General features: G+C 45.7%; 3 protein-coding genes and 1 long non-coding RNA gene across 4 annotated transcripts in view; 3 read left to right on the forward strand and 1 right to left on the reverse strand.

Annotated features, from left to right (window-relative positions):
- The window catches only part of LOC142088261 (uncharacterized), a 223,119-nt gene that overhangs the window by 105,136 nt on the left and 90,376 nt on the right, over positions 1 to 27,607 (reverse strand). The gene's annotated exons all lie outside the window — the stretch shown is intronic.
- Positions 45 to 1,293, forward strand: LOC142088005 (olfactory receptor 2D2-like). The gene has a single exon (XM_075162807.1). It carries the CDS (start codon positions 45 to 47, stop codon positions 984 to 986), a length of 942 nt encoding a protein of 313 aa, XP_075018908.1. The 3' UTR covers positions 987 to 1,293.
- Positions 7,712 to 8,653, forward strand: LOC142088431 (olfactory receptor 2D3-like). The gene has a single exon (XM_075163811.1). It carries the CDS (start codon positions 7,712 to 7,714, stop codon positions 8,651 to 8,653), a length of 942 nt encoding a protein of 313 aa, XP_075019912.1.
- On the forward strand, positions 15,011 to 15,952 carry LOC142088432 (olfactory receptor 2D3-like). Its single transcript, XM_075163813.1, has one exon. The coding sequence runs from the start codon at positions 15,011 to 15,013 to the stop codon at positions 15,950 to 15,952; it is 942 nt and encodes a 313-aa protein (XP_075019914.1).

A 27,607-nucleotide genomic window follows, 5' to 3' on the forward strand; every position in this document is an offset into this window, starting at 1 on the left:
TTGTTACTATTTCTTGTCTTGACAGTTAAACCACTGGAATAATAATGGCCAGGGAAAACCAAAGCGTAGTGACAGAATTCATCTTTCAAGGCCTTTCCTCCCAGCCAAGGACACAGACTGCTCTTTTCGTAGTGTTCCTGGTTTTTTATCTGTTCACAGTTGTTGGGAACATCATGATCCTTACAGTGATCAGAGCTGATTGCCAGTTGCAGTCACCCATGTACTTTTTCCTTGCCAACCTGTCCTTCTTAGATACCTGCTATGTCACCACTAACATCCCCCAGATGTTGGTGAACCTCTTGACCAAGAAGGGGAACATCTCCTTCTCCGGATGTGCTGCTCAGATGTATTTCTCTCTGTCTTGTGCCATAGCAGAGTGTTTTCTGCTTGGGGTCATGGCCTATGATCGATATGTGGCAATATGTCACCCCTTGCTCTACACCACTATCATGAACAGGAAGGTTTGCATTCACATGGTCGTGGCTTCCTGGGCCAGCAGCCTACTGAGCTCCATGGTCGTCATCACCCTCATCTGGCGGCTGCCCTTCTGCGGGCCTGGCATCTTGAACCATTACTTCTGTGAAGTGCCAGCAGTGCTGGCTTTGGCCTGCGCTGACATTGCCCTTTCGGAGTTGGTCAACTTCATCTTCAGCATCCTCATAGCCTTGATCCCCTTTCTTCTGATCATCACCTCCTACGCCCGTATCCTTTCGGCCATCTTGAAGATTAAATCTGCACGTGTGCAATCCAAGACCTTCTCCACCTGTGGATCCCACCTGATGGTGGTAACCTTATTTTATGGGACAGCCATCTGCACGTACGTGAATCCTAAGTCAAGGGCTCCACAGGACAGGGACAAAGTTATTGCAGTGTTTTACACTGTTGTAACCCCAATGCTGAACCCTCTCATCTACAGCCTCAGGAACAAGGACATGAAGAATGCCCTGAGAAGGGCGATGAATAGACCCAAATCCCTGTTTATTTAAAGGCTTTTCAGGCAGTGGTAGTGTTGCACTTAGTTCTATGAGTTGAAACAATACTCAGATGTGATGATTTCTCTACCTGCAAGTGTCCTAGCCTTATTTTTACAAAGACTGAGGTGAAATCATACGTGTGCTAAATTCAACAGCACCTAAACAAAAAGACCTTGCATACAAATAACTTTCTAAATAACGTTTGGGGTTTGGTCTAAACCCCAGAGGCTAAATAAAGACATTGCAACTTCAGCGTGCCTCACTCTGGCAATTCATTTAAAATAGCAGTGGAAAATGCCCATAGCATCGTGAGAAGAAAGACAAATGGAAGAAAAAAGAAAAAACAGTTAAAGAGCTGTGAGAAAAATTAAGCACTTTATATAAAGCTTGAAAGGTATTTTGCTTCTGAAGGGTTTCGTAATTCACTTCAGAGCATACAAACATTTAATTCATGTTGCAAACATGAGCTGCTACTGTGATTTCCCTTCAGACCTGGAGATTTCTCAACGTCTGCTGGGTTGGTCAGCAAACAAAACTGCCATCTTCTCCAATGAAGGGTGCAGTTGTTTGCAACTAATATTTATCCCCTTGCGCTGTGAGCGTTTTCTCACCCCAGCTTCCATAACCCGCTTTGCTTCCCCCGTAACTCATTTCTGCCCCTCTTAACTCCTACTGCATTTCAGTCCAACTTTGGGGCCCCATGGGCCAAGATCCTTCAATCTTATTTTGTCATGTGGACAGCTGGCAGTAGATCGTTTTGTTTTCTGATTTGAGTAGGGCATAATCAGACGTGAATATCCGAGAGCGGTTTTCTTTCCATGCCTCAAAGACAGATCCCTAGGTTTTAAGTAACCCAGGCAAGATGAAGAGTATTTCAGACCTCCCGAACTTGCTGACAATTAAACTAACCTTTTGAAAGATGTGCTTTGTACTCACATTCATGCAACACAGGTGGTTTTGCTCCCCACCCACAAGCTTGCTCAGTCACGGACGACCGTGCATCCTCCTTTCTGTGGTGTGGGTTTGTTTGTCACTCAGTGACATTATAGCCAAAATCTGTATGCCGTTGGATGCCATTGTAATTCCAATTTCGTATCTGAATCCCCACTGACTACAGAGGGAGAACGCCTCTTCACAGACCTATTAACCTTCCCATTGTGGACATATTTTGATGACTGAAGTTAAATAATTCAAGCCTAGAGAAACCCACAGAAAGTCCTTCCCCAATGGACTTTAAATTCTCAATAAACGAATGCTTGAAATGCAAGAAGAACAAATCCCTGTCACATCTAAGACATGTACAGCCAAAGCAGATAGAACATTTTTAAAGCCAAAATCCTGTCTTTCCCCTTCAATTTTGTTTTCCAAAGTGTGCTTACACCTGTCCCGCACAGGCAAGGACCAAACTAAGGGATAATTTCAGCCCTGGCTCTTTACACTGCGACTCAAGCACCAACATCTGGAGGTGGCATCCGTGGGTCTGAGCCCAGAAGTCCACGCCAGAGAGCCAGACCAGGGCTCTCCTGCGGCTCAGAGCAGGGCACGTGGCCCCAGCTGTGGCTCTGGCCTTCCCAGCAAGGGCAGGGACAGGAGAAAGCTTATTTAGTGGTGTATCTTCAACTACTCCCTTACTCTTACGCCATGTAAGATATAAAACATATGAGGACACACTCCTTGCTTGGGTTTTTGGGCAGATCGCTGTCCCCTGGGGGAAGGTCACATGCCAGGTGTCTCTCCCTACTGCTATATGCCACCTTTGAGGGTGGCCAGGGGAAAGGTTTGGGTCTGACATCTGGTACAGGTCCTGGCTGGGCTGGGACGTATTGCCACTTTGGTCAACAACTCATTCTTCCCAGCCCCAGCAGAGACGTGCTACGCTGGCAGATATTCCTGCTGCTCAGCGCCATCCCAGACCAAGACCCTCCAGCCGCCTACCAGGAGCATTAGTTAGCCCTGAATTATGTCAGCTGAGCCAGCCCAGAATTGAGTTTGGACTTGGTGGGCTATGGACTGGAGAAGTCTGCATTGCCTGCAGAGACTCTTGGGATAGCGCAAGTGAACCCTTGGATAGGTGAATCTTTGGCAAGTAAATACAAAGATAAAAGCAAAGGTATTTAGTGCAGAGCAAGCCAGAAAAGGAGAAATGTAGCCAGAGCAGACACCACCTTTTTCCCAGACCGACCCAGATAATGGGGTGGTTCAGGTCCCCCATGAGGACCAGGGCTTGTGAACCTGAGGCTGCTCCTATCTGTCTGGAGAGGGCGCTCTCCTGCTGACCTGTGATCCTTCTCAAGGCTCTGGGCATCTGTTGCTGGCCCTGGCATCAGACCGGTACGATTGGGATGGATTGAGGTTCCCCTCCTCCCGCAACTTTACTTTAAAACCCTCTTCACCAGCTTGGCAAGCCTGTGACTGAAGATGCTCTTCCCCTTCTCTGACAGATGGACCCCATCAGCCCCTAGTAGACCAGGTTTCTCAAAGACAGTCCCATGGTCTAAATAACCAAAGCCCCTGGCTGTGGGACCCGTCCCATAACCATTTGTTGACTCGCCACATTCGACTGGCCCTTTCCAACCCCTTTCCTTTGACCGGGAGGACTGATGAAAAAACCACCTGTGCTCCAGAGTCCCTTACCATCGCTCCCAGGGCTCTCTAATCCTTCTTGATAGTCCTCAGACTGCTCCTGGCTCTATCACTGCTGCCCACGTGAAACAGCAGCAGCAGATAATAGTCAGTGGACCGTACGAGGCTTGGTAGCCTCTGGGTGACATCCCTGCTACGAGCCCCCAGTAAGCAGCACACCTCCCTAGAGAGGGCGTGCGGTCGGCAAATGGGTGCCTCAGTACCTCTCAGAAGAGAGTCGCCTGCTACTATCACCCGTCACCTTTTCTTAGTTGTGCTGGTTGTTATGTCTCGTTTTTGAGGAACACTTATGGATGAGCACCTAGCTCCAGGAGGGGTTACAGCTGATGACCCCTCCTCAGAGATGAGCGCACCTCTTCATCCTGGCTGAAGGTGCTTATATTCCTAATGGAAGCAGGTCCAAAGTGAGGTCTTCCTTCCCCTCAGGCCTCCAGAAGTTTGAATGAGCCTTTGGCACACCTCACCCAGCACTGACACCTCATCAAAAATGTGTCATGAACCAAACCCAGCCAGTGAGCCCAAATTTTCGCGGTTCCAACAGCTGAAGTTAAAAAAACCCCTACACCCTAAACATATTTGCTGAATGCTGTGCAGTTCCCTCAGAAGCTCTTCTGACTTCTTGAGGTGTCCGTCTTGGGTCCGGGCAGATGGGAAAGAGATGAATACCTGGTGCTAGGGGAAATGATCTAGACTGTCCATTCCAGCACTGCCTTCCCACTCCCCCAGCCCTTGGGACGTCATTTCACCAAATAGCGGTATTTATCCTCCTCTTTCCAAACAGAGAGATCAATCGCTCTCTAGAAATGCTGATTCCTCTGAGCTGAATATGGAGGAAGCGTTGTTTCCCCTGTGCTCTGAAAATGGCTATTTTCCGCTGTTAACTATACAGACAGTTAGTAGCTTAGACAACCTAGATAACTAACTTTTGGGCACCTGGGGAGGATTTCACCTTATGAGATGTATCAGATTCTGCATCTCCCGATGTCTTCAGACCAAAGCTGGAGTATTAGTGTGTTTCACCCTCACAGAAGTCATCTGGCTCAAAGTAGGAATAAAATTTCCTACTTTCCTGGGTAAAATTCCATGTTTAGACAACCCTCTAAAAAATCCCACAAATCCATTAAAATATTTGGTCCCTTAAGATTTGAAGTGTAACGTACGGTTCACCAAGTCTTGAACAGGCAGTTGTAAAAACTTTTACCAAAACTTCAATTGTTTATGACTTAAAAAATTAAAATTATGCTTGGGCTTGTGTTTACAAGAAATAATTGCAATGCAACCTCTGGGACCACTTCCCTTTGGCATTTAAAATTGGTTATGGTGTCTCAAAAGGGAAATCTTGAAATGCGATTTCAATTCTTCCACCACGCTGCTATCACTTTGAACGCCTTAAATCCAAATGTAAAGGACTAAGCCACTTTGCATTTATTTCTTACCTCCAAGTATCTAACACTTCTTTTGATCAGGCAAGGGGTGCCTGCCACTTTCTTTTGTGTATTCTGCTGTCAGTATTCCTGTTATTGGATGAATTTCAACCTTCTTGTAGATTGGACATTTTCAGGTACAGAAAAAACATTCTTTAATTTTACAAATCTTGAACAGAGATATGTCAGGATGATTTCAAGGTGGTTTAGTCCATAGGAGAATTTAGATAGGTCCAAGGCGTGTTTGTCACTGCTGATAGATGTGCCGTGATAAGATAATGGTTTCTGTAAGAAACCCCTTTTAACCTTGAGCAAAGTTCTTACCTTATTTGTGTCTACTTTTTCTCACCTATAAAGCATAAATGACTCTCATCCTTCAAACTCCTTTGAAATCAAAAGGTGTAAAGTTCAGAGCTCGTGCTGTCTACTAACGTCAATAATATAAGGGGGTGATTTTCCAAAGTAGGTAAGTGAGCTAGAAGCACCGATCTCAAGCCCGTGGAACCACTCATGAGCAGTTTGGTCTCAGCTACTCCAAAGTATTTAGGAAACAAAATCCTATAGAGAATCCCACTCTAGTTCTTTATACCATAGCTAGAGGAAATTTCCCTTCTCGCTCCCAGAGGCTTGCAGTTTTCAGCTGCTGAAGGATGTTTTTTAATGTGGTATGATATTCATCAAAAGCATTACCACAACTGGTTTACTGAAGGCAAAATTGAATTGTTCTTGGCCTCCGGAGTGTAGTTATGTGAATTATAAATGCCTGAAGAGAATCAGAAGCTGAATGTAGCTGTTGATGTTGGCACAGGCTTTAAAATGATTGTGCATCTATGTGCTTAAATGAGAGAAAGCTGTCTCTCGAGTTCTACATCCATCTTAAGAAAGATGCTGAATTTCGTATTATGCAGGTTCTTAGAGTTACGGCATCATAACTGATAGAGCCCACCTGGTCTAGAGAGTTCAGGTCTTGAATAAGACTTGGATTAATGCCAGTAAGCATCAGGGATCAGACCCATCTCACCAGAATTTAGGTGTTTACATATGAGCTGATGGCCACATTTGCACAGGTGCCAGTGAAAAGCTAGTTGATACGGTTGATACAAGTCTTCTGCAGCTCTTCTATCATACGTGCTTGTCCCATACAGATGTCCTGGCTACCACAGTGAACCTAAAATGGCAAGAGGCGTGGATGCTTCGGCACCTTAACCCTTCCTTTCAAGTCAGGAGGGAGGCACCTGCCTTCGCTGACTGGGAGATCGGTGCTGAGCAGTCGGGGCTCCCTGGGCTGCAGTAGAGACGGACTCCTCCGGTTGTATTGACTGGGGCGGTGGCTCAGCCATCCCACCTACCTGAGGCAGTAATCTTGGGCTGAGGCAAAGGGCCTCCTGAACTGAGCTTTTTAGGATTATTTCTGAACCTCCCTTCCACCACAGTTTCTCTTTTGGAACGATGCTTCATTTTGCAATGCTTTCCCCTGACAGCATAATTGCTAATTCAGGTTGTGAGAGTCTGCTTGGTCTTAAAAACACAGGATAGGATTCAGTTTCAGGGCAAGGCATCAGGTTTAGGCATCCACATATAAACATTTACATGGAAGTTATACATGTAAATGTCTGTCATGAGTGAGGAATAAACCAGGGGTCAAGGTTAAGCCCAGAAGGCCACTCGGGTTCTCAGGAACAGCTGAGAAGTTGAGATAGCTAAAGGTATCACCTACTAGCTGGTCATCTGAATCGCCCTTTAGCGTCCATTGACCGTATCAACGAGGCATCCAAATAATGTGTTCAGCCGCAGCAGCCTGGTACCACTTGAGACACCCCAGTGTGACCTGTCGTTTGGGCAATTTTCATTCCAGAGGAGCACAAGCCCTCCAACATCCCTGCATCAAATGTGACGGCCGCCTTCAGATGTCTCAGATACCCTACAGCATATCGAGTGACATTTATTAGTGTCTTCCACAGCATTTTTAAGGTAGGCATTCTGCTACTCTCCTTTTACTGCACGAAGACTCGGGATCCACAGCTGTGACCATATACTACTCGGAAACTTTCATGTCATAGTAAAGCCTTAAAACCTCTTAGGCGATACTGCGTAAAGACAGAACATGGACAGTAGGAGCTACAGTGACAAGAATGCCATAAGATCCTAGATATACGTTAAGGTGGTTGGACATATGTAATTTGTTAGATGTGGTCAGCGTGCTGAATTTTGGCTTTATTGTAGGAAAAGGATACAGGTCTATGGATATTTGTCCACAAGAGTAGATCTGTGTCATAATGGGAGTGTCTGAAGGATTGTTTCGCTCCAGAAGTCTGTTTTGTGTTTCTTCCCAGGTTAAGACAGGATATCGAGAACTGGGATTTTAACACCTCCTCTTTGATCTAACCTTGAATCTTGATTTTCTAAAGAGGTCAGTAGTTCTCTTGGGCATTTAAATGTGTCCAAATTAGGCATTTGTCTGTTAAATCTGTGTAAATAGAGCGCAACCAACATGAGCAGATGTTCAGCTGAAGCTACCATGTAACTTTCTCAACATTTTCTCACTTCTCTGGTCACCATCATAGATAATATAAAATAGATGGTGTGTTGTGTCTGGTACTTATCTTGAAAGAGGTTTGAGTTGACTTTGTTACTATTTCTTGTCTTGACAGTTAAACCACTGGAATAATAATGGCCAGGGAAAACCAAAGCGTAGTGACAGAATTCATCTTTCAAGGCCTTTCCTCCCAGCCAAGGACACAGACTGCTCTTTTCGTAGTGTTCCTGGTTTTTTATCTGTTCACAGTTGTTGGGAACATCATGATCCTTACAGTGATCAGAGCTGATTGCCAGTTGCAGTCACCCATGTACTTTTTCCTTGCCAACCTGTCCTTCTTAGATACCTGCTATGTCTCCATCAACGTCCCCCAGATGCTGGTGAACCTCTTGACCAAGAAGGGGACCATCTCCTTCTCTGGATGTGCTGCTCAGATGTATTTGTCTCTGACTTGTGGCATAGCAGAGTGTTTTCTGCTTGGGGTCATGGCCTATGATCGATATGTGGCAATATGTCACCCCTTGCTCTACACCACTATCATGAACAGGAAGGTTTGCATTCACATGGTCGTGGCTTCCTGGGCCAGCAGCCTACTGAGCTCCATGGTCGTCAACAGCCTTACCTTGCGGCTGCCGTTCTGCGGGCCTGGCATCTTGAACCATTACTTCTGCGAAGTGACAGCAGTGCTGCTCTTGGCCTGCGCTGACATTGCCCTCACGAAGCTGGTCATCTTCGTTTTCAGCATCCTCATAGCATTCATCCCCTTTCTTCTGATCATCACTTCCTACGCCCGTATCCTTTCCACCATCTTGAAGATTCAATCTGCACATGTACAGTCCAAGACCTTCTCCACCTGTGGATCCCACCTGATGGTGGTAACCATATTCTATGGGACAATCATCTGCATGTACATGAATCCTAAGTCAAGGGCTCCACAGGACAGGGACAAAGTTATTGCAGTGTTTTACACCGTTGTAACCCCAATGCTGAACCCCCTCATCTACAGCCTCAGGAACAAGGACATGAAGAATGCCCTGAGAAGGGCGATGAATAGACCCAAATCCCTGTTTATTTAAAGGCTTTTCAGGCAGTGGTAGTGTTGCACTTAGTTCTATGAGTTGAAACAATACTCAGATGTGATGATTTCTCTACCTGCAAGTGTCCTAGCCTTATTTTTACAAAGACTGAGGTGAAATCATACGTGTGCTAAATTCAACAGCACCTAAACAAAAAGACCTTGCATACAAATAACTTTCTAAATAACGTTTGGGGTTTGGCCTAAACCCCAGAGGCTAAATAAAGACATTGCAACTTCAGCGTGCCTCACTCTGGCAATTCATTTAAAATAGCAGCGGGAAATGCCCATAGCATCGTGACAAGAAAGACAAAAGGAAGAAAAAAGAAAAAACAGTTAAAGAACTGTGAGAAAAAATAAGCACTTTATATAAAGCGTGAAAGGTATTTTGCTTCTGAAGGGTTTCGTAATTCACTTCAGAGCAGACAAACATTTAATTCATGTTGCAAACATGAGCTGCTACTGTGATTTCCCTTCAGACCTGGAGATTTCTCAACATCTGCTGGGTTGGTCAGCAAAGAAAACTGCCATCTTCTCCAATGAAGGGTGCAGTTGTTTGCAACTAATATTTATCCCCTTGCGCTGTGAGCGTTTTCTCACCCCAGCTTCCATAACCCGCTTTGCTTCCCCCGTAACTCATTTCTGCCCCTCTTAACTCCTACTGCATTTCAGTCCAACTCTGGGGCCCCATGGGCCAAGATCCTTCAATCTTATTTTGTCATGTGGACAGCTGGCAGTAGATCGTTTTGTTTTCTGATTTGAGTAGGGCATAATCAGACGTGAATATCCGAGAGGGGTTTTCTTTCCATGCCTCAAAGACAGATCCCTAGGTTTTAAGTAACCCAGGCAAGATGAAGAGTATTTCAGACCTCCCGAACTTGCTGACAATTAAACTAACCTTTTGAAAGATGTGCTTTGTACTCACATTCATGCAACACAGGTGGTTTTGCTCCCCACCCACAAGCTTGCTCAGTCACGGACAACCGTGCATCCTCCTTTCTGTGGTGTGGGTTTGTTTGTCACTCAGAGACGTTATAGCCAAAATCTGGATGCCGTTGGATGCCACTGTAATTCCAATTTCGTATCTGAATCCCCACTGACTACAGAGGGAGATCGCCTCTTCACAGACTGATCAGCCTTCCCATTGTGGACATATTTTGATGACTGAAGTTAAATAATTCAAGCCTAGAGAAACCCACAGAAAGTCCTTCCCCAATGGACTTCAAAGTCTCAATAAACGAATGTTTGAAAAGCAAGAAGAACAAATCCCTGTCACATCTAACACATGTACAGCCAAAGCAGATAGAGCAACTTTAAAGCCAAAATCTTGTCTTTCCCCTTCAATTTTGTGGTCCGAAGTGTGCTTACCCCTGTCCCGCACAGGGAACGACCAAACTAAGGGATCCTTTCAGCCCTGGCTCTTTACACTGCGGTCAAGCACCAACCTCTGGAGGTGGCATTCATGGGTCTGAGCCCAGAGCCCATGCCAGAGAGCCAGACCAGGGCTCTCCTGCGGCTCAGAGCAGGGCACGTGGCCCCAGCTGTGGCTCTGGTCTTCCCAGCAAGGGCAGGGACAGGAGAAAGCTTATTTAGTGGTGTATCTTCAACTACTCCCTTACTCTTACGCCATGTAAGATATAAAACATATGAGGACACACTCCTTGCTTGGGTTTTTGGGCAGATCGCTGTCCCCTGGGGGAAGGTCACATGCCAGGTGTCTCTCCCTACTGCTATATGCCACCTTTGAGGGTGGCCAGGGGAAAGGTTTGGGTCTGACATCTGGCACAGGTCCTGGCTGGACTAGGACGTATTGCCACTTTGGTCAACGACTCATTCTTCCCAGCCCCAGCAGAGACGTGCTACGCTGGCAGATATTCCTGCTGCTCAGCGCCATCCCAGACCAAGACCCTCCAGCCGCCTACCAGGAGCATTAGTTAGCCCTGAATTATGTCAACTGAGCCAGCCCAGAATTGAGTTTGGACTTGGTGGGCTATGGACTGGAGAAGTCTGCTTTGCCTGCAGAGCCTCTTGGGATAGCGCAAGTGAGCCCTTGGATAGGTGAAGTCTGTGGCAAGTAAATACAAAGATAAAAGCAAAGATATTTAGTGCAGAGCAAGCCAGAAAAGGAGAAATGTAGCCAGAGCCAGACACCAGCTTTTCCCCAGACCAACCCGGGCTCCCACCACACCTAAAGGACTCTTCATTTTTTTCAAAGATGCTTCCCATGACTGAAAGATAGGGAAGATAAGGCAAAGATAAAGTCTCTGATTAGTGAAGGTAGACAAATGGATATGAACTGTACATGTAGGGAGAACGGGCGGTTTCTTAACCCTTAACAAGACTAAATAAGAGGCCTTGTCTAGCAGTAGGTGGAGGCAATAGTCATAGCCAGCCATCTAGGACTCATCAGCTTAAAAGAAGCCTCTATCACTTGGAGAAGGAAGCCATGATCAACGCATTCCAGGAACCTCCTGGATTGCTTATGCCCTGCCGTGTTGTCCCTCCAAGAGATAGTGGGGTTGAAGTCCCCCATGAGGACCAGGGCTTGTGAACGTGATGCTGCTCCTATCTGTCTAGAGGGGGTCTCATCTGCTCTGTCTTCCTGGTCGGGTGGCCGGTAGCAGACCCCCCTATAATGTCACCTGTCCCTGCCCTCCCTTTAATCCTGACCCATAAGCTCTCTGTTGGCTCCTCATCCGTCCCAGGGCGCAGCTCCATGCACTCCAGCTGGTCATTGACATAGAGGGCAACACCCCCTCCTCATCTCCCCTGCCTGTCCTTCCTAAAAGGCCTGTATCCTTCCATTCCAACACACCAATCGTAGGAGCCATCCCACCATGTCTCCATGAAGTTTAAGGCCCTCTTCACCAGCTTGGCAAGCCTGTGACCGAAGATGCTCTTCCCCTTCTCTGACAGATGGACCCCATCAGCCCCTAGTAGACCAGGTTTCTCAAAGACAGTCCCATGGTCTAAATAACCAAAGCCCCTGGCTGTGGGACCCGTCCCATAACCATTTGTTGACTCGCCACATTCGACTGGCCCTTTCCAACCCCTTTCCTTTGACCGGGAGGACTGATGAAAAAACCACCTGTGCTCCAGAGTCCCTTACCATCGCTCCCAGGGCTCTCTAATCCTTCTTGATAGTCCTCAGACTGCTCCTGGTTCTATCACTGGTGCCCACGTGAAACAGCAGCAGCAGATAATAGTCAGTGGACCGTACGAGGCTTGGTAGCCTCTGGGTGACATCCCTGCTACGAGCCCCCAGTAAGCAGCACACCTCCCTAGAGAGGGCGTGCGGTCGGCAAATGGGTGCCTCAGTACCTCTCAGAAGAGAGTCGCCTGCTACTATCACCCGTCACCTTTTCTTAGTTGTGCTGGTTGTTATGTCTCGTTTTTGAGGAACACTTATGGATGAGCACCTAGCTCCAGGAGGGGTTACAGCTGATGACCCCTCCTCAGAGATGAGCGCACCTCTTCATCCTGGCTGAAGGTGCTTATATTCCTAATGGAAGCAGGTCCAAAGTGAGGTCTTCCTTCCCCTCAGGCCTCCAGAAGTTTGAATGAGCCTTTGGCACACCTCACCCAGCACTGACACCTCATCAAAAATGTGTCATGAACCAAACCCAGCCAGTGAGCCCAAATTTTCACGCTTCCAACAGCTGAAGTTAAAAAAACCCCTACACCCTAAACATATTTGCTGAATGCTGTGCAGTTCCCTCAGAAGCTCTTCCGACTTCTTGAGGTGTCCGTCTTGGGTCCGGGCAGATGGGAAAGAGATGAGTACCTGGTGCTAGGGGAAATGATCTAGACTGTCCATTCCAGCACTGCCTTCCCACTCCCCCAGCCCTTGGGACGTCATTTCACCAAATAGCGGTATTTATCCTCCTCTTTCCAAACAGAGAGATCAATCGCTCTCTAGAAATGCTGATTCCTCTGAGCTGAATATGGAGGAAGCGTTGTTTCCCCTGTGCTCTGAAAATGGCTATTTTCCGCTGTTAACTATACAGACAGTTAGTAGCTTAGACAACCTAGATAACTAACTTTTGGGCACCTGGGGAGGATTTCACCTTATGAGATGTATCAGATTCTGCATCTCCCGATGTCTTCAGACCAAAGCTGGAGTATTAGTGTGTTTCACCCTCACAGAAGTCATCTGGCTCAAAGTAGGAATAACTGGGTAAAATTCCATGTTTAGACAACCCTCTAAAAAATCCCACAAATCCATTAAAATATTTGGTCCCTTAAGATTTGAAGTGTAACGTACGGTTCACCAAGTCTTGAACAGGCAGTTGTAAAAACTTTTACCAAAACTTCAATTGTTTATGACTTAAATACTTAAAATTATGCTTGGGCTTGTGTTTACAAGAAATAATTGCAATGCAACCTCTGGGACCACTTTGGCATTTAAAATTGGTTATGGTGTCTCAAAAGGGAAATCTTGAAATGCGATTTCAATTCTTCCACCACGCTGCTATCACTTTGAACGCCTTAAATCCAAATGTAAAGGACTAAGCCACTTTGCATTTATTTCTTACCTCCAAGTATCTAACACTTCTTTTGATCAGGCAAGGGGTGCCTGCCACTTTCTTTGTGTATTCTGCTGCCAGTATTCCTGTTATTGGATGAGTTTCAACCTTCTTGTAGATTGGACATTTTCAGGTACAGAAAAAACATTCTTTAATTTTACAAATCTTGAACAGAGATATGTCAGGATGATTTCAAGGTGGTTTAGTCCATAGGAGAATTTAGATAGGTCCAAGGCGTGTTTGTCACTGCTGATAGATGTGCCGTGATAAGATAATGGTTTCTGTAAGAAACCCCTTTTAACCTTGAGCAAAGTTCTTACCTTATTTGTGTCTACTTTTTCTCACCTATAAAGCATAAATGACTCTCATCCTTCAAACTCCTTTGAAATCAAAAGGTGTAAAGTTCAGAGCTCGTGCTGTCTACTAACGTCAATAATATAAGGGGGTGATTTTCCAAAGTAGGTAAGTGAGCTAGAAGCACCGATCTCAAGCCCGTGGAACCACTCATGAGCAGTTTGGTCTCAGCTACTCCAAAGTATTTAGGAAACAAAATCCTATAGAGAATCCCACTCTAGTTCTTTATACCATAGCTAGAGGAAATTTCCCTTCTCGCTCCCAGAGGCTTGCAGTTTTCAGCTGCTGAAGGATGTTTTTTAATGTGGTATGATATTCATCAAAAGCATTACCACAACTGGTTTACTGAAGGCAAAATTGAATTGTTCTTGGCCTCCGGAGTGTAGTTATGTGAATTATAAATGCCTGAAGAGAATCAGAAGCTGAATGTAGCTGTTGATGTTGGCACAGGCTTTAAAATGATTGTGCATCTATGTGCTTAAATGAGAGAAAGCTGTCTCTCGAGTTCTACATCCATCTTAAGAAAGATGCTGAATTTCGTATGATGCAGGTTCTTAGAGTTACAGCATCATAACTGATAGAGCCCACCTGGTCTAGAGAGTTCAGGTCTTGAATAAGACTTGGATTAATGCCAGTAAGCATCAGGGATCAGACCCATCTCACCGGAATTTAGGTGTTTACATATGAGCTGATGGCCACATTTGCACAGGTGCCAGTGAAAAGCTAGTTGATACGGTTGATACAAGTCTTCTGCAGCTCTTCTATCACACGTGCTTGTCCCATACAGATGTCCTGGCTACCACAGTGAACCTAAAACGGCAAGAGGCGTGGATGCTTCGGCACCTTAACCCTTCCTTTCAAGTCAGGAGGGAGGCACCTGCCTTCGCTGACTCGGAGATCGGTGCTGAGCAGTCGGGGCTCCCTGGGCTGCAGTGGAGACGGACTCCTCCGGTTGTATTGACTGGGGCGGTGGCTCAGCCATCCCACCTACCTGAGGCAGTAATCTTGGGCTGAGGCAAAGGGCCTCCTGAACTGAGCTTTTTACGATTATTTCTGAACCTCCCTTCCACCACAGTTTCTCTTTTGGAACGATGCTTCATTTTGCAATACTTTCCCTTGACAGCGTAATTGCTAATTCAGGTTGTGAGAGTCTGCTTGGTCTTAAAAACACAGGATAGAATTCAGTTTCAGGGGAAGGCATCAGGTTTAGGCATCTACATGTAAACATTTATATTCTTCTGTTAAATCTGTGTTATTAGACAGCAACCAACATGAGCAGGGGTTCAGCTAAAGATACCATGTAACTTTCTCAACATTTTCTCGTTTCTCTGGTCACCATCATAGATAACACAAAATAGATGGTGTGTTTTGTCTGGTACTTATCTTGCAAGAGATTTGAGTTGACTTTGTTACTATTTCTGTCTTGAGTTGACTTTGTTACTATTAACTGTCTTGACAGCTAAACCACTGGAATAATAATGGCCAGGGAAAACCAAAGCGTAGTGACAGAATTCATCTTTCAAGGCCTTTCCTCCCAGCCAAGGACACAGACTGCTCTTTTCGTAGTGTTCCTGGTTTTTTATCTGTTCACAGTTGTTGGGAACATCATGATCCTTACAGTGATCAGAGCTGATTGCCAGTTGCAGTCACCCATGTACTTTTTCCTTGCCAACCTGTCTTTCTTAGATACTTGCTATGTCTCCACCAACGTCCCCCAGATGCTGGTGAACCTCTTGACCAAGAAGGGGACCATCTCCTTCTCTGGATGTGCTGCTCAGATGTATTTGTCTCTGGCTTTTGGCATGACAGAGTGTTTTCTGCTTGGGGTCATGGCCTATGATCGATATGTGGCAATATGTCACCCCTTGCTCTACACCACTATCATGAACAGGAAGGTTTGCATTCACATGGTCGTGGCTTCCTGGGCCAGCAGCCTACTGAGCTCCATGGTCATCAACAGCCTCACCTTGCGGCTGCCCTTCTGCGGGCCTGACATCTTGAACCATTACTTCTGTGAAGTGCCAGCAGTGCTGGCCTTGGCCTGTGCCGACACTGCCCTTACAGAGTTGGTCATCTTCATCTTCAGCATCCTCATAGTCTTGATCCCCTTTCTTCTGATCATCACCTCCTACGCCCGTATCCTTTCCGCCATCTTGAAGATTAAATCTGCACGTGTGCAATCCAAGACCTTCTCCACCTGTGGATCCCACCTGACGGTGGTAACCATATTTTATGGGACAGCCATCTGCATGTACATGAATCCTAAGTCAAGGGCTCCACAGGACAGGGACAAAGTTATTGCAGTGTTTTACACCGTTGTAACCCCAATGCTGAACCCCCTCATCTACAGCCTCAGGAACAAGGACATGAAGAATGCCCTGAGAAGGGCGATGAATAGACCCAAGTCCCTGTTTATTTAAAGGCTTTTCAGGCAATGGTAGTGTTGCACTTAGTTCTATGAGTTGAAACAATACTCAGATGTGATGATTTCTCTACCTGCAAGTGTCCTAGCCTTATTTTTACAAAGACTGAGGTGAAATCATACGTGTGCTAAATTCAACAGCACCTAAACAAAAAGACCTTGCATACAAATAACTTTCTAAATAACGTTTGGGGTTTGGCCTAAACCCCAGAGGCTAAATAAAGACATTGCAACTTCAGCGTGCCTCACTCTGGCAATTCATTTAAAATAGCAGCGGGAAATGCCCATAGCATCGTGACAAGAAAGACAAAAGGAAGAAAAAAGAAAAAACAGTTAAAGAGCTGTGAGAAAAATTAAGCACTTTATATAAAGCGTGAAAGGTATTTTGCTTCTGAAGGGTTTCGTAATTCACTTCAGAGCAGACAAACATTTAATTCATGTTGCAAACATGAGCTGCTACTGTGATTTCCCTTCAGACCTGGAGATTTCTCAACATCTGCTGGGTTGGTCAGCAAAGAAAACTGCCATCTTCTCCAATGAAGGGTGCAGTTGTTTGCAACTAATATTTATCCCCTTGCGCTGTGAGCGTTTTCTCACCCCAGCTTCCATAACCCGCTTTGCTTCCCCCGTAACTCATTTCTGCCCCTCTTAACTCCTACTGCATTTCAGTCCAACTCTGGGGCCCCATGGGCCAAGATCCTTCAATCTTATTTTGTCATGTGGACAGCTGGCAGTAGATCGTTTTGTTTTCTGATTTGAGTAGGGCATAATCAGACGTGAATATCCGAGAGGGGTTTTCTTTCCATGCCTCAAAGACAGATCCCTAGGTTTTAAGTAACCCAGGCAAGATGAAGAGTATTTCAGACCTCCCGAACTTGCTGACAATTAAACTAACCTTTTGAAAGATGTGCTTTGTACTCACATTCATGCAACACAGGTGGTTTTGCTCCCCACCCACAAGCTTGCTCAGTCACGGACAACCGTGCATCCTCCTTTCTGTGGTGTGGGTTTGTTTGTCACTCGGTGACATTATAGCCAAAATCTGGATGCCGTTGGATGCCATTGTAATTCCAATTTCGTATCTGAATCCCCACTGACTACAGAGGGAGAACGCCTCTTCACAGACTGATCAACCTTCCTTGTGTGGACATATTTTGATGACTAATGTTAGATGGAATAACTCTAGCCTAGAGGCTTCCCCAATGGACCTCAAAGTCTCAATAAACGAATGCTTGAAAAGAACGAATCCCTATCACATCTAACACATGTACAGCCAAAGCAGATAGAGCATCTTTAAAGGCAAAATCTTGTCTTTCCCCTTCAATTTTGTGGTCCAAAGTGTGCTTACACCCGTCCCATACAGGGAAGGACCAAACTAAGGGATCATTTCAGCCCTGGCTCTTTACACTGCGGTCAAGCACCAACCTCTGGAGGTGGCATTCATGGGTCTGAGCCCAGAAGCCCACGCCAGAGAGCCAGACCAGGGCTCTCCTGCAGCTCAGAGCAGGGCACGTGGCCCCAGCTGTGGCTCTGGCCTTCCCAGCAAGGGCAGGGACAGGAGAAAGCTTATTTAGTGGTGTATCACAACTACTCCCTTACTCTTATGCCTCCAGCCGCCTACCAGGAGCATTAGTTAGCCCTGAATTATGTCAGCTGAGCCAGCCCAGAATTGAGTTTGGACTTGGTGGGCTATGGACTGGAGAAGTCTGCATTGCCTGCAGAGTCTCTTGGGATAGCGCAAGTGAACCCTTGGATAGGTGAAGTCTTTGGCAAGTAAATACAAAGATAAAAGCAAAGATATTTAGTGCAGAGTAAGCCAGAAAAGGAGAAATGTAGCCAGAGCCAGACACCAGCTTTTCCCCAGACCAACCCAGGCTCCCACCACACCTAAAGGACTCTTCACTTTTTTCAAAGATTCTTCCCATGACTGAAAGATAGGGAAGAAAAGGCAAAGATAAAGTCTCGATTAGTGAAGGCAGACAAATGGATATGAACTGTACATGTAGGGAGAACGGGCGGTTTCTTAACCCTTAACAAGACCAAATAAGAGGCCTTGTCTAGCAGTAGGTGGTGGCAATAGTCATAGCATGACCCACTGGAAGCTTCTCAGCAGGCCTGAACTCAAACATCAGCTAAGGCGTTAAAACTATTTCCATCACAAATTACGCTTCTCCCCTTCCAAAACAAGGAACTCCCCTGGGGGCCAGCCACCCAGGAGTCATCAGCCTAGCAAGACCTTCAGGTCATAGTGAAGAAGCCTCTAATGATCTTGAAACCTTCTTAGAAAGCTCATAGTAAACTTACTTCATTCTTCCTAACAAGACCCTGGGGGACAACTTCACAGACACTGAGGAGAAGGAAACTTTCCTCTTTGTTAAAGGCACTGAGCACTTCTAAAGGAGTTTAGTTTGTCACAACTGCTCCACGCCCTGAAGTTGGTGGTTGGAAAGTTTATGGGTTAGCATACACCTTTCCAATCCTCCACTCGGCTGGTACAGAAGTTACCACTGGAATTTGAAGGATAACAGATCTGTGCATCACATCACCAGCAACTGAGAGCAGGTGCCCCTGGCCAACAACTTCAGGTTGGCAGAAGTCACTCAGCAGCTTGCAACAAGTGCTTGGGACATCATAAGGGGTCCATCAACAGCCACAGCCATGGCAGATAATGAACCAGATTCAGGGTTCATCCAGGGGGTCCAGTCAGAAGCAAAAGGAGATGTGGCTAGAGAAAAAATACAATGTACATACATTTGCCCATCCAGGAATAAAACTATCTACAGCACAGGTCCAAAATCCATCCAGGAGACAGATGCAGCCAGGCACACCTACAATGCGATGTATGGAAGGGCTGAAGGCCCCCTAAAATGGGAGGTCCTAGTCCATGGGAGGAGGTGAGTTTGCATGTGGCAGGGCAAGAAAACACCAGGTGAGGCTGTCCAGGGCCACTACAACCTATTGTTGCCATTATGGTCCTCACCTACATGAACTATCCCAATTCATGGATGCTAATTCTGCTGGTGGTTCTCAGTTGCTTTCTGCTGGTGTTGTCAGCAAACTTGCTGAGGGTGCACTTGATCCCACTGTCCATGTCACCGACAAAGATGTTAAACAGCGCTGGTCCCAATACCGACCCCTAAGGAACGCCACTCGTCACTGGTCTCCACTTGGACATCAAGCCATTGACCACAACTCTTTGAGTGCGACCATGCAGCCAATTCCTTATCCACCGAGTGATCCATCCGTCAAATCCATGTCTCTCCAATTTAGAGACAAGGATGTCATGCAGGACAGTGTCAAATGCTTTGCACAAGTCCAGGTAGATGATGTCAGTTGCTCTTCCCTTATCCACCAATGCTGTACCCCGTTGTAGAAGGCCACCAAATTTGTCAGGCATGATTTGCCCTTAGTGAAGCCATGTTGGCTGTCATCTCCTTATTTTCCATGTGCCTTAGCATAGTTTCCAGGAGGATCTGCTCCATGATCTTGCTGGGCACAGAGATGAGACTGACTGGCCTGTAGTTCCCCGGGTCTTCCTTTTTTCCCTTTTTAAAAATGGGGGTTATGTTTCCCCTTTTCCAGTCAGTGGGAACTTCACTGGACTGCCATGACTTCTCAAATATGATGGATAGTGACTTAGCAACTTCATCTGCCAGTTCCCTCGGGACCCATGCATGCATCTCATCAGGTCCCATGGACTCGTGCACCTTCAGGTTCCTCAGATGGTCTCAAACCTGATCTTCTCCTACAGTGGGCGGTTCTTCATTCTCCCAGTCCCTGCCTTTGCCTTCTGTGACTTGGGCGGTAAGCCTTGAGCACTTGCTGGTGAAGACTGAGGCAAAAAAGTCATTGAGTACCTCAGCCTTCTCCATATCCCGGGTAACCAGCTCTCCCATTTCCTTCCAGAGATGGACCATTTTCCCTAGTCTTCCTTTTAACACTGATGTACCTATAGAAGCTTTTCTTGTTGCCCTTGGTATCTCTTGCCAGATTTAATTCTACCAGGGCTTTAGCTTTCCTAACCTGATCCCTGGCTGCTCAGACAATTCCTCTGTATTCCTCCCAGGCTACCTGTCCTTGCTTCAACCCTCTGTAGCCTTCCTTTTTGTGTTTGAGTTTGTCCAGGAGCTCCTTGTTCATCCATGCAGGTCTCCTGGCGTTTTTGCCTGACTTCCTCTTTGTTGGGATGCATCGCTCCTGAGCTTGGAGGAGGAGATCCTTGAATATTAACCATCTTTCTTGGGCCCATTTTCCCTCTAGGGCTTTATCCCATGGCACACCAAGCAGATCCCTGAAGAGGCCAAAGTCTGCTCTCCTGAAGTCGAGGGTAGTGAGCTTGCTGTGCGTCTTCCTCGGTGCCCTAAGGATTTTGAACTTCACAATTTTATGGTCACTGCAGCCAAGGCTGCCCTTGAGCTTCACATTCCCCGCCAGTCCCTCCTTGTTGGTGAGCACAAGGTCCAGCATAGCACCTCTCCTTATTGGCTCTGCTATCACTTGGAGAAGGAAGCCATCATCAATGCATTCCAGGAACCTCCTGGATTGCTTATGCCCTGCTATGTTGTCCCTCCAACAGATAGTGGGGTGATTGAAGTCCCCCATGAGGACCAGGGCTTGAGAACGTGAGGCTGCTCTTATCTGTCTAGAGAGGGCCTCATCTGCTCCGTCTTCCTGGTCGGGTGGCCGGTAGCAGATCCCCCTTATAATGTCACCTGTCCCTGCCCTCCCTTTAATCCTGACCCATAAGCTCTCGGTTGGCTCCTCATCCGTCCCAGGGCGCAGCTCCATGCACTCCAGCTGGTCATTGACATAGAGGGCGACACCCCCTCATCTCCCCTGCCTGTCCTTCCTAAAGGGCCTGTATCCTTCCATTCCAACACTCCAGTTGTAGGAGCCATCCCACCACGTCTCCATGATGCCAATAAGATCGTAGCCCTGCAAGAGTGCCCACGTCTCTAACTCCTCTTGTTTATTCCCCATGCATCGTGCCTTTGCATAGAGGCATTTAAGTTGGGCGCCCGATGAAGCTGCCTTACTGGCTGGAGTTCCTTTGTGCTCCTCTTCAGGCGCTCTCCTGCTGACCTGAGATCCTTCTCCAGGCTCTGGGCATCCATTGATGGCCCTGGCATCAGACCGGTACGAGTGGGATGGATTGAGGTTCCCCTCCTCCCGCAACTTTAGTTTAAAACCCTCTTCACCAGCTTGGGAAACCTATGACCTAACTTATATAACATAAGTTTGTTCAGAATTAATAAAACTTCATATTTTATCATGGCTTTTAAAGTATTCTTCATTTAGTACTGCACATTAAAAATCATGCTCACTCAGCATATGCGCCAAGCATTCTGGAAATATGGTTTGCAGTCAGACTGCTTAGCAAAAATGGAAAATATAAACAAATAGTTCTGGTTAACCAAAAAAGAGTGATGGTTCTAAGTAGCTGCAAATATTTTGACGGGAATTCCAGCTACTACACCCTCAGCAAGATCACAGATGATACAGCACTGGGAGGAGTGGCTGGTACACCAAATGGTTGTGCTGCCATTCAGAGACACCTGGAAAGGCTGGAGAAATGGGTCAAGAGGAACCTTATACAGTTTAACAAAGGGAAATGCCAAGTCCTGCATCTGGGGAGGAATAACCCCAGGCACCAGTAAAGGCTGGAGTGTGACCAGCTGGAAAGCAGCTTGGCAGAGAACGACCTGGGTGTCCAGTGGGACACTAGGCTGACCATGAGCCAGCCCTTGCAGCAAAGAAGGTCAAAAGCCTTCTAGACTGCATTAGGAAAAGCACTGCCAGCAGGTCAAGTCAGTGAGACCACACCTGGGGTGTTATGTCCAGGTCTCAGCTTCTCAGTGCAAGAGAGACAAGGACATGCTGGAACAGGATCAGTGAAGGGGATTAAGGGATTAGAATTTCTCGTATCAGGGAAGAGCTCAGATAGTTCAGCGTGGAGAAGAGAAGGCTCAGGGAGGATCATAGAACTGTGTGTAAATACCTGTTGGAGAAGGGCAGTAAAGAAAACAGAACCAGACTCTTCTCAGTGGTGCCCAGTGAGCACTGAAAGACCAGAAAGGTTGTGGGGTCTCCATCCTTAAAGATATTCAAAACCTGAGAGGACACATTCCTCAGCAGCCTCTCTGGTTGACCTGGCTTTGAGCAGGTGGTTGAACTAGGTGATCTCCAAAGGTCCGTCAAACTTCCGCTATCCTATGATTCTGTGTGAAGATTCAGATCGTCACCGTCTCTGGCTCATAGACTTATCTTTTATCTTGTTTTGCACAGTGGCATCATGATTATTGCATGGGAGGTAGAGTAATTGGGCAAGAAGTTTGTACTTGAGACAAGACTGATGTAACTATATTAGAGAGCACAGTTTGAGAGCAAACTAATTAATTTTTCAACCCTAACATATGAGGTGCCAAATGGTTTTGAAGGCAACAGAGTCCTGCATGAAGCATTCTCCTTAGAGAGAGAAAAAAAGGAAAATAATATAACATGAGATTGTCTTTCAGAAGTACATTTTCCTTCTGATAAAACTGGTTAGGGCATGCTTCACGTCCTTGTTTCTCAGGCTGTAAATCATGGGCTTCAGCATGGGGCCTATAATGGAATAAAAGATGGATGTGATTTTCTTGCTCTCCAGTGAGTTTGATGAACTGGGTTGCATGTAATTAGAAGTAGCAGACACATAGAAAATGATGATGGCTGCCAGGTGGGAAGCGCAGTTGGAGCAGGCTTTGTGCCTGCCTGCAGCAGAGCCCATCCTGCCCACAGCCACCATGATGCAGGCATAGGAGGTGAGGATGAGCAGGTTGGTGGTCATCATGATGAAACCCACAAACAGAAACATAAAACCCTCATTGAGGTGTGTGTCGGTGGAGGCAACACAATCAGCAGTGGTCCGTCGCAGTAGAAGTTGTTGATGACCGGGGGGCCGCAGGACAGCCAGAGCAGGGCGCTTCTGTGCATAATGGCATTCAGCAACCCAAGGTAGGACACAGCAACCAGGCTCATGCAGATGTCAAGGGACAAGAAACCTCATGGAGCAGGGGCTTGGAGATGGCCACATACTGGTCATAGGCCATGGCAGCCAGCAGGTAAATCTCAGCTGTGGCAAAAACAGCATAGAAATAAAACTAAGCCAGCAAAAGAAATGGCTTTGGTTTTTGTTGGAAAGTCCAGCAGCATTTTGGGGCTGATAGTGGAGGAATAGCAAATGTTTAAGAAGGACAAGTTACCGAGGAAAAAGTCCATGGGGGTGTGAAGCTGGGGGCTGACCCTGATCAGGGCGAGCAGGCCGAGGTTTACCGCTAGCGTCGGCACGTAGGTGCCCAGGAAGAGCTTGAAGAGGATGGGCTTCAGTTGTGGGTGCTCTGTGAGTCCCAAGAAGGTGAACTGGGTCACCTCGGTGCAGTTCTCATCAGCTATTTTTACATCACTGCAGAGACGTGGATGGAAGAGGGTGAAAAAATTCCTGATGCAATTTCCACTTCAAATATCAACATATAAAGCTGACACTGTCTTTGAATTTATGGAAAAGAAAAAAATGTAAGAACTGCTGATTTTTTTCTTGCAGTGACAGTGGAATCTCTGGAAGAAATATCAGCACTTCTTAAAAGTTTTTTTTCTTAAGTCCTTAACAGAAAGCAGTTTGTCACAACCTCTCCTTTGACCTATGATTCCCTTTCAAGTCCCATATCGGCACAAGGATTTTTTTGGGCACATGAAGTGTTTCATAAATATCCTATCCACAGTTGCAATCATGTAACCTTGTTCACAATGACTATTTTTCCTGTATTTCAAACATCTAGTTAATTTCAAACATCTTAAGGCTCCAGTTAATACAAGGTCCCATCACAAAGTGAAAGCGTAACTTGGAATTTAATATCCTGGGGGATAGTGGCTGTGCTTTTTAGTCTAGGAACTGGTATCTTTTTGTCTATCCACAGGCTAGGTGTAGTTCTTCCTTCTGGCATTGATTCCTTGGTCGTTAGAAGTAAGATCCATCTTGCTTTGGATGACCACGCTATACACAGCTATAAATGAGCTGACTATCTGGCCTCCCAGGCAACATACAAAATTAGCTCTTCTAACCTATTATGAACTATTTTGCTTGGGATAAGACAACTCGGCCTCTGAGGGTACCTTGAGGGTAGATGACCTGTTCAGACGTTGACACTTGCACTGTAGATGTTGAAAGGGAGAGGATATGAATCCCAGCTGTCTCCCTGCAGACCGTCATGCATGCAACATAACTCCTGAAGATTGACACTTTCACTTTTAACATTTTGATGAAAGATTACCAAAAGTAGGTAAATCTTAAGGCAAATTTTCCCTTCGTTACTTCCTTTCCAGTTCAGGATTTTGGTCTCTTTTGCATAGCTGATGTGAAACCGCTCAAGCAGACATCTAAAATACATACCATTCATTTAAAAATCCAGAGCCAACTGTAGTTAAATAACATAGATTTTATGAAACATATCTAATCAGAAACTTCTGGGATCAATCAAGTGAGAATACTCTCAGCATTTTTACAGAATGACCTATTACTTCTCTATAAATAAGTTTTCATCGTTCAACCTTCCTCAAACAGCCTCAAAGATACCTACAATTTTATACCTTCCAAACCCCCTTTCAGTATACTAAGACGTACCTTAAGCTCTTATTTTCATAGGCTTTAGAAAGGATTTTCCAATTGTGTAACGGAGTGCCAACATGCTCCTCCAACTTGGTGCATGATACAATCCTTGTCTTTCACTCCCATTAATGTCTTTATTGAGAAGCTCTCAATATCATTATCAGAAAATATGCTTGCTAAAATTGGAGTCAGACACTTCCACAGGGCAATTCTATCCATCTGGAGAAGCTCTCAGATATATGAGGTGAATTATTACTTGTAGTTGGTTACTTCTTGCATTTAACGAGAGAGTAAACAGACAGCGTAGAGCTACACTTATAAAGTTTGGGTGTCTAAATTTATGTTAAGATTCCTAAGAGGAAAAAATGTCTCCACATATGACGAAGGAGTGAATGATCTAAGGTATAATCAAGTGTATATAACCACTGAAACAACAATACTGATGAAGAATACTTAGTGAGAGCAGGTGGCCTTTGTATATTATGTGACCCTCAAGTGAAGGTCCAGAATAAGTCAGGACAACTTAACTGGGGGGAATGAGACAAGAATATGGAGCAGCCATGCCAACAAGAGAAAGTTACACTTTTTTGCAATTTTTTGTTGGTGTCAAATATTGCCTGCACCATCTACAGGAGCAATGCTCATGTCCTGCTACCTACAGGTACCTACAAAGCCCCATTTCTCCATACATCCTCTGATCGAAACTAGGCATGATGAACCTGGGAATGGTTGTGCCTTTGGATGAGGCAAGGTGGCATGCTAGGTTTGGGGTATTCAATCTCACCAGTCACTAAAATCCCTTCTTACAGATTACAGTAGTCATATTTAGTCTCTCATTCGTTCATGTCTCTTCTCTTGCAGCTCCTGTGGGTGATGCAGTGAAATACACTCGAGGAGTATGTCTCCAGACTGCCTTTTGTCAGTACATATTCTCTTTTTGAGATCGCCGGTATTTTGAGAATGGTGATCAGTACCAGATATTGACACCTGAATAGGTATTTCCAACAATTATGATTTAAAACTTTCCTCAGTTCCTCATCCTGTTAATACACATTAGAGTCCTCTACAGTCTTCAGCCAGACTTGAAACTTCAGACTCTTATGCCTTCAGACTCTTATTTATCTGGATACCAGTGATTCAGACAAACTTTCAAAACTGAATAATAATGATGAGCAGTTTTGCCACCCTTCATTTTGAAGATGGACCATGGACAAGACAAAATGACAGACTTAGGAAAAGTTAATTTTAGCTATGTGATTTAAACACAGTGCTAAACTAAGAATCCATATTTGTTGTGTTTATTATCTATTGTAATACTCAAATTCCTCGTGAATTCATGTGTAAAAGTGTTATTCAATGTGCATTCAATGTGCATTGTCATTTTCCTCCTCTTCTTTTGAGTCTTTGCTGCATTCTTTATTAGTAGATTCTTAATAAGATCCTTAATTTTCCTTACATCAGAGCTTCTGCGGTTTTTCGTAGTTCTCCTCCATCCCAGTGAAACTACAGGCAGGTAGGATCATCAAGCAGGTGTTGATGGAAGATTTTGTCAATGCACAAAATTATTTAATTGTTAACAGACACTCTATAGTGCTTCGACAGCCAAGTGGTGGCGAGGAAAGGGGAGCAGTCATCTGGCCCTCAGCTCCACCAGGAAGGGTTCCTGGGGCTGCTGCACTCTTCGGCTCCCTGGCAGCAGCTATACAATTGCTGCAAACAGCAGGAGAAGGGATGCACAGAAGTCACCTGAGACCATCTATTAAAGCAAACAGGTATGGTAAATTAAAGCAAAGAGTCATGGTAAGCGGAAAACATTCCAATGGCTGTAAAGATGTGTCCAGGAGCTGCTCTGCCATACTCGTGCCAGCAGAGAGCAGTGGTGGAATAGCAAAGCATCCTGCCTGGATGCATCTCATTCAACATGCTGGCTGATTTAGCATTACTGTTTCCACATCATATATTACGGATGGAGGTCTGTGCAAAGGTCCTGGCTCTTCAGCACGATCAGAATTGATCACAAAATCAGGCTGCTCACAGTCTCAGGTTGGAAAGACCTCAGGATGCCTCTGCTTCCAAACTCCTGCTTAATACAGTTTCAACATGGACTTTACATCATGTTGCTTAGGACTTTCTCCAGTTAGGTCTTGAAGACCTCCAAGAGTGGAGGCTGGGCCCTTCTTCCAGTACCTGACTGTCCTCTTGTCTTACAGAGCTAATCCCTTCTACCTGGAGTCTCCGCTCCAGGTAGATTTCACATCTTTTGGACTTCACAGATCCCTCAGGCTCTGCAGAATCATAGAATGGTTTGGGTTGGAATGGACCTTTAAAGATCATCTAGTCCAACCCCCCTGCAATAAGCAGGGACATCTTCAACTAGATCAAGTTGCTCAACGCCCTGTCCAACCTGACCGTGAATGTTTCCAGGGATGGGGCATCTACAACCTCTCTGGGCAACCTAAGAAGCCTTAGCAAAGTCTCCCTCTGTCCACCAGACCTTCAGGTCTGCTTCCCTGCCACCCTAGCCAGCCTCCCAGGAGCCAGCCATCTTCCCAGAGCTCATGCTGTTCTTCCCGGAGCCAGAAGTCTCCTGTCCTCCAGAGCATGGCTCTGGGCAAGCAGGCACCTCTCTCCCCACTATATGACCCTTTTTTAACTTGATATATAGTGTTTGGATGCCATCTGACAGGGAATAAATTGACCAGCTAGCACAGCATAGCTGGTTCAAGCTATGCAGTAAGAAACTAGGTGGCAAGCAACTAATTCCTAGATTAGATCCTGAAAAGAACAATTTGGTAGAGCTGCCCACAAGGACTAAAGATGATTCAGAGACATTTCCAGTCCTACATCCTGTTTCTATAGAAAAGCAATCTCCAGCCTTACAAGATTATCTCCTAGGACTACCAGGGCATGGCTAACTGAGCTATCTAACTCTAGGCTTACAAAGAAAGTGAATAGGAATACCCTCTTACTCCCAATTATTTTTAATTCTTAAAATATTTTCTTTTTAGTGAT

Source organism: Calonectris borealis, chromosome 14 (genome assembly GCF_964195595.1).
Source record: "Calonectris borealis chromosome 14, bCalBor7.hap1.2, whole genome shotgun sequence".
In the NCBI taxonomy this organism is placed as follows: Eukaryota; Metazoa; Chordata; class Aves; order Procellariiformes; family Procellariidae; genus Calonectris; species Calonectris borealis.